General features: G+C 41.8%; 1 protein-coding gene across 2 annotated transcripts in view; it reads left to right on the plus strand.

Moving 5' to 3' along the window:
* LOC129325093 (protein lifeguard 3-like) overlaps positions 1 to 4,497 on the plus strand; it is a 46,457-nt gene extending 41,960 nt beyond the window's left edge. For both annotated transcript variants that reach the window (XM_054972620.1, XM_054972621.1), the window contains one exon: positions 3,963 to 4,497. In XM_054972620.1, coding sequence (XP_054828595.1) covers positions 3,963 to 4,109 — 147 coding nt within the window. In that variant the 3' untranslated portion in view covers positions 4,110 to 4,497. The remainder of the gene's footprint in view (positions 1 to 3,962) is intronic.
* The last annotated feature ends 3,116 nt before the right edge of the window (positions 4,498 to 7,613 follow it).

Genomic DNA, 7,613 nt, shown 5'->3' on the forward strand with positions numbered 1-7,613 from the left:
GTTTGAGAACTACTGAAGTATAATAAAAGTATAAAAGAGAGGGGTGACTTTACCGGGGGAGGAAGAGAAATGTGAATTTATAAGCAGTTAGATTAATTGATTGAGATATATATAGATATGTATAGGTTAACCGATAGAATATTGATAGAGAATAATTAATGATAAGGTTTAAACATGAGGATTGAGTAATTAACAATATTTTCTTTCTTTGATAAGATTTATATGCACCAAACTGAATGCATAGAAGAGTTAAATTGATTGATTATGTGATGAGTTATATAGAATTACCATAAAAAGATGAAATGAGTAATATATAGAGAACAAATCAAATTGTTTGATTTAAATGTGGGAAATTTTTATGGTTTATGATATATAGGTTTATGATATACAGAAATATTCAAAACTGGAAAATGGGATAAATTGTTTATCTAAAGACGTACAGTTTGGGTGTATAATAAGTAAAGGAGTTAAAGATGTACTGCTTAATATAATGGAGAATGTATATTTGTTTTAGACAGAGGAATTTAATAGAAGTAAGGGAAAAGGGACAGAGGGTGGGAAAGCTGTTGGAAGTCAACAAAAGGGGGGGAAAGGGAGGGGGTTAGAAACGAAAAATTAGGGGAAAATTGATTGTAATGTAAAAACAATAATGTTCTAACCCAATAAAAAACTTTTCTAAAAAAAAAAAAGAGAGGTCCAGGAGAATCAACAGGATTGCACTCCCTCTGTCCATCTTCCAGCGTAGGTCATCTACCTGGGCAACCAGAGCCATTTTAATACCATAACCAGGCCTGAAACCAGATTGGAAAGGATCCAGACAATCTTCTTTATCCAGAAATCCTTGAAATTGTCTGGCCACCACTCATTCAGTCACCTTGCTCAGAAATGGTATGTTTGAGACTGAATAATAGTTATTCAGATTTCCTGGTTCCAGAGCAGATTTCTTTAGAAGTTGACACCGCCACCTCTTTCAAGGCTGAGCCTACCGTCCCCTCTCTCAAGGAGTCAGCCAGTCCCCCAGACAGAATTAAGCAACCAGGAGGGTTCAAGAATCATATGAACAGGTGGTAGGCTTTAGACTTCCAAGAATCTGTCCACATCCTCAGACTGAATAATTTGAAAAGTATCTCACACAACTGGAAGAGCCAGCACCCAGGCACATTCTGGCCCTGTCACTACCAATATAGGCTCCCATTCAGGATGGATGCAAGAGATTTTATTGGCAGAGTTGTGCAAAGTGGTCACAGAGCACCATTGAGTAATGCACCCCCTCTTGTACTGTGCAGACACAATGGTGGGGTGAAGTGTTGTTTCTTTGCCGTAATCACCACTGCAGAATATAATTTAAAATGAGCTCTTGCCCATGTTTCAGATTCACCCTGAGTCTTCCTCCATGAGTGGCCTCATGTCTTTTCATAGCCCACAGTCCCTCAGTAAACCAAGGGGCTGGCTGGGCTTAAGAGAGGGTACCTAGGAGTGATTGTGTCAACTGCCTGGGTCATTTCCCCATTCCAGAGGTTGACAGGAACACTGACCATATCAACAGGAAAATCTCCTAAAGGCATCAGAAAACCATTTAGATCCATCTGGCTCTAGGGGCATATCATCTTTATCAACCCATCCTCCACCCTGAAGAGTCTTGGTATTGCTGTGAGTCTAGAAGTGATTTGTCTGTGGCAGGGGGATTGTCTTCAGTTCCTCTGCTTTCAGATCACCCTCTTCTTGCTCCAAACACAATGCTAGATCAAGCATGTCACCCACACCATATGTGGGGCCAGTTATTACTTGAGACAGATCCATGATTGTCATGCAGTCTATAAAATCCTGAGCTGCTCCTGACAGTGTAGCTTGAGCATGAATGTTGATGTCTCCCAGGACAATCAGCCTAGAAACCCTCAGCACCTCCCCACAGCACCTTAGCCAGCTCAGATAGGGAGACAATTAAGCAACAGGCTGGGTGGTACACCAACACAATCCCAGTCCTGTCATGCAGTCCCAGTACTAGCTATACACATTCAAAACCGGAAAAGTCCTAGAGGGCATTCCCCTAGAGGAACAGTCCCAAGAGACTACTGTGACACTCCTTCATCTGCCAAGCCTAAGTATTGCCACCTACCTCAGGGGGAAAATTGGGCAAGATTAGCCCAACCCCTCTTCCCCAACCAGGTCTCAGTGATACATACCAGGTTGGCTTTTTTATCCAGGATTAAATCCTGGATGGCTGCTATTTTACCTGTGATCTACCTACCATTTAGCAGCAAGATTTTATAGCCCAGTGGATTGTTAATATCCCCCTGGCTGAAAAAAAACCCCAGATGGAGCAACAGCCCACAAATGTCTGATGAACCTTCCTGTCACTCTGCCTGTTTTTCTCCTACCATTGAATCTCTTCCTACCACACACCCTGTTGATCATTGCACCATCCCTAACCCCATTCTGTTCTCTCAAACATATCACCATACCAGCAGGTAAGACACAAACATAGAACCACAATAAATATGAGTTCAGACACCAGCACTCATCTGGATCAGCACAAGAAACAAGCAAGACCAGAAATTAGCTCTGTTGATATATGACAAACAAAACTCTTTCACCCTCCTCCTTCCACAAAAATAGCTCAGGCTGTTTCTTCTGCCAGAGAGTCGCTCTCTTTGATTTGAGTACACCAAATATCATGCATCTGACGAAGAGAACTTGATTCTCGAAAGCTTATGCTACAATAAAATTGGTTAGTCTTAAAGGTGCTACTGGACTCTTTTTGATTTTGCTACCACAGACTAACACGGCTAACTCCTCTCCAAATATTACCGCAGGCCACATCCAGGGCTCCACATGCCCACAGGCTAGGAGCCAAGGGGTCATGGCTCTGCATGAGCAGAAGTTGAAACAGCAAGGGGCAGAGATACCTATAGGCAGAGTCTAGGCTGTGTCTGACACAGCAGGCTTTCTTGGAAGAAACAGGAGCTACAGGTTTTTGACTTGTTCACAGTTTGCAGTTTTCCTTCTACCTCTCTTTTCCCCCTCCCCCAATCCTACAATTAATTAGGCAGAATATAATTGAAATTAATGCAACCTGAGATGTGAAATTTGAAAATTGATGCAAATTTTGTTAGGGTAGTTGTTAATTAGCAGATCACTCAATGAAAGCAAGGTTTATTTGCCTAAGGTAATGATGGTGGAAGCCAAGAATGAAGTGACATAACAGTAGTTAGGGGTGTGAAACAGTTACTTAGAAAGGCTGAAGAGATGGGGCCACAAATGTTCAGGTGTGCAGGTGAAACTGGAATACTTTACCTAACTGCACTTGCAACGTAGATTAGTTCAAGTCAGCCTTGTTTTCCAAATGTCCATGAGTTTTGTGTCCCTGGCCTCATTTCAGTAACATTCATAAACATGTTGTTGTACAGTGTTTGGTGTCCTGAATTATTCTGAGTTATAATTTTCAAGGTTGATACCTAAAGAAATTCATGTTTTTTCTAGTTCACTTACTTTCATTATTTGTTAAATGGGAGCTTGCAACTTGAAACATTTTGTAATTTCCTTAGTAACAAAGAAAAGGTGCTTGTGTAGGAAGAGAAGACCTAGGAAATACATGGGTGACTGGAAATTGTCATGTAGAGCCTACTGAATAGAAGTAGATGTAGTGGGGAATGAAATTGAACATTTGCAGCCACGAGGAAGAAGATCTGGGTTGGATGAGTTGTCACTTTATATATTACAGTGTTAGTTGGTACAACCATGAATGCCATTGTACATGCTGCAGGAAGCAGAGACTGACCCTGGATTCTTACATCATGTACATATAAGTTGGTAGATAATGGGTGTGATTTCAAAAAAGGTGTTTTCTTCTCACATGTTGAAATAGCCCTCAAGCCTAGTTCTTTGTATACCCAAGAAAAATAGGAAAATGTTTTATTATTGGATAATCTCTTCAAGCATGTGACTGACTTTTTTCTCCCCAGTTTCTTGCGTATGATACCCAGTTGGTGTTGGGCAACAAAAAGTTTGCACTCAGCGCTGAGGACTATATCAGTGGAGCCCTCGAAATCTACATAGACGTAGTCCGCCTCTTCACCTTCCTCTTGCAGATTGTAGGAGGTAGAAAGTAGAAGCCCTCCTCTTGTTTCAGGATTTCTGGCAACTTTCCCCAGAGGACCACATTTCTTTCTGGGCTTAATGTTCTGCTGCTTGACTCTTAATCTACAGCACGTGTGTAGAAGCTACTAAGAGATTCACATAGAAGACAGAGATGCAGCTATAAATGAGATACCATAGATAATGTACAGAATGTGAATATTGACCATAATACATAAAAACCCTGTGTTTCTCTGTTCCTATATGTCAAATCTATGCTGTATACATAAATGCAGTGTGTATATGTTACTGCCTTGGTATGATGTATCATATTCAGTTTATCTTGTATTTTCATTGCCATACATGACCAATATGTAGACACTTTTCCGAAAAGAAAATCCAAAACTACTGGGCTTCAATTCATGTACATAAATAAAACTTAAAATTTTTAATAAGACATTTGTGTGATGACTATGGATTACATTCACTTGCTTTATAACAGTCCTATGAACACTTACTTTTGAGTAAATCACACCAAAATCCCTGTTGAATTCTGAATAGCATGGATGCTGAAATTTGGAATGAGTTTTAGTTTAGTGGTAGAGCACATGCTTTGCATGCAGAAGGATCCAAATTTAATCCTTGGCACCCCCAGCTAAAGGATTTAAAGTAGCTGTGTTGTGAAAGGCTTCTGTCTGAACCACTGGGGAGCTGCCTGCAGTCAGATTATTATTTATTTATAGTCCATCTTTTTCACTGAGATCCAAGGCAGATTACACAGTGTGAGTGAAAATACAATATAATAAACAGGTAGGACATTCACTGAGTAAAGTATAATAATGAACAATAGATAGGACATTGAAAAAGGTACAATAGGGTATGATAGAAAATTTGAAAAAACAAGCATAAAGCCGAGCTCAGAGATGAAATCTGTTTGAAACAAAATATAACTAATTTACATGGCATGTTTAGCAATGTAGAAACTCCCTAGTAGGCACATGTCTACGACAGCAGACAGCACCCAACAGAGCAGTATATATTTCCTGTCTCTACCAATGCATCTCTCTGAGCTACTTCTTACACCACAGCCCTATAATCTGGGTAGAAAGCCCTCCTGAATAATTCAATTTTGCATAGTTTGCGGAAAGCCAGGAGAGAGGGAGCTTTCCTGATCACCTCAGGCAGGCCATTCCATAAGGAGGGGTGGGATTACTATAGAGAAAGCACGTGTGTGGGCCGCTTTTTTATCCAACTGTCGATTTTACCCAACTGTAGGGCGGTATCTGTAGAAGACTCTGTCCAGATGAGTGATGCTGCCATGATGCAACAGAGAGAGAGAGGTGGTCACACAGATGTGAGGGGCCAAAACCATAAAGGACTTTGAACGTGATAGTAAATACTTTGAACTGGGCCCAGTAACTGATGGGAAGCCAATGGAGTGACTGCAGAATGGGACTGATATGCATGCTCTGTCTATCTCCTGAGAGTAAATGAGCTGCAGCATTCTGCACCAGCTGAAATCTCTGAATTGACTTTGAGGTGAGACCTATGTAGAGTGCATTACAGTAGTCTAGTCTCAAGGTTACTGTGGCGTGGATACAGCTGGCCAGATCAGCAATGTCAGGGTAGAAGGCCATCTTCCAGGCTAGTCTGAGTTGTGAGGAGGTCTGGGTCTGGTATAACCCCTTGGTTCTTAACAGAGTCAGCCAGGATCAACTGAACAGTATCAGAGGTCAGAAGCACAATGTCCTTCAAGATCTCAGCAGGATGGCGTGGTCTAGTGTGTCGAAGGGTGTAGATAGATCCAGGAGGAGCAACAATGAATACTGGATTAGAATGATTAATGGCCTGACTCTGTATAATGCAGCCAGATAGGTTCATGTGTTTATTTTTTCTTTATCAGGTTTTATTTTTATCAGCATATGAGCTAGATTCTCTTTCACAGTGCAGCTTCAATGACAAATGCATCATATGCACACATGCCTACACCCAAACGAAAACGGATCACATACGTCAAGGATAAACATCATAGGAGGCACTAGATGCAGAGGAGTTAGCCGTGTTAGTCTGTAGTAGCAAAATCAAAAAGAGTCCAGTAGCACCTTTAAGACTAACCAACTTTATTGTAGCATAAGCTTTTGAGAATCACAGTTCTCTTCATCAGATGCATGGAGGGCAAGAAGAAACTGGTCAGATATATAGGTGGAGAGGGGAGGGCATCTACCAGGACATTCCATCAAGGACTTAAAGGTCACTGTAGTTCAACAGAAACCTTTCAAAAACAAAATCCAGTGGGAAGCTGCTGAATTGGAATTCATATGTAAATTTGACTCAGCTACTGTTTTTGATAGGAGGCACTGTTTTCAAAATCCCTCTCAAGCAGTCTTTGCTAGGGATGTATGCTCAATCCGAAAATACACCTGAAAAATCCTTATCAGTAGTTTTGGGCATTTTCAGGATCCAAATATTATATTTCAGAATCACTGCAATACTGGTATCTTATCTGAAGCTGGCGGTTTAAAGCTCCAACCCCCCCCCCCCACACACACACACCAATATGTTCCCTGGGCAACAGGCAGGAGCGGAAGGGAGGCAGCTCTCACAGGCAAATGTGGGATTGCATATTAGGGGGAACTCTTAACTGTCTGACCAACCACAGTGATTCTGTCATAAAATAGTTTTGTTTCAAATTCTTTCCAACCATGAGCAAAGCAGGCCCGGGCTGCAGCTTGACTCCATTACAATGCGAGTTCTTGGATTCATGAGCCTCTGGCTGTTCTGGTATGCTTTGGAGGATTCTTGAATTGGATTACTGTTGTCTGCCTGCCTGCCTGCCTACCTAGAAGTGGTTTGATCATTTTAAAATATTTTAAAATTATTAAGTTTTCTTGGGCTTGGGGGATGGGATAGCCTGATGCATTGGTGGGAGGGAAAGGAAGAGACTCTAGTCTATTTTTTCCTGATTCCGGATATGACATCAGCACCTGGAGCACACAAGCACGTGAAGAGAAACCTCCCAGCAAGTACTGGGTTCCCCATCGCCACCAGGAAAGTATAGGGGCCTGGTAACCCTACCTTGTAGAGAGTGCCCATGTTAAGGTTGCCTACATCCAGGTGGAGCCTGGAGATCTCCTGGAACTGCAGCCAGTCTCCAGCCTACAAAGATAAGTTGTCCTGGAGAAAATGGCTGCTTTAGAAGGTAGATTCTATGGCATTATACCCTGTTGAGTTCCCTCGCCACCCCAAACTCCACCATCCCTATGCTCTGCCCCCAGAGTTCACAACTTAGCCAGCACAATTGGGATATCTACATAGGGCAGGTCTTGTGCAAACTTGGTGGCTATTGTGGGGGTTGCTGGGCAACCCACATAACGTTGCTGGGGATTCCAAGGCTCCGCTAGCATCAGTGAAGAGGACAGGCAGGAGAAAGTCAGACGAAAAAGTAAAAGATAGGTGGAAAGGTAAAGTTGGTGGGGGTAGCAAAAAAGGTTAAAAAGGAAAGCTGGAGATGGTCTCCTACTTAATTTTTTCTAATACCA

Source organism: Eublepharis macularius, chromosome 2 (genome assembly GCF_028583425.1).
Source record: "Eublepharis macularius isolate TG4126 chromosome 2, MPM_Emac_v1.0, whole genome shotgun sequence".
Taxonomy (NCBI): domain Eukaryota; kingdom Metazoa; phylum Chordata; class Lepidosauria; order Squamata; family Eublepharidae; genus Eublepharis; species Eublepharis macularius.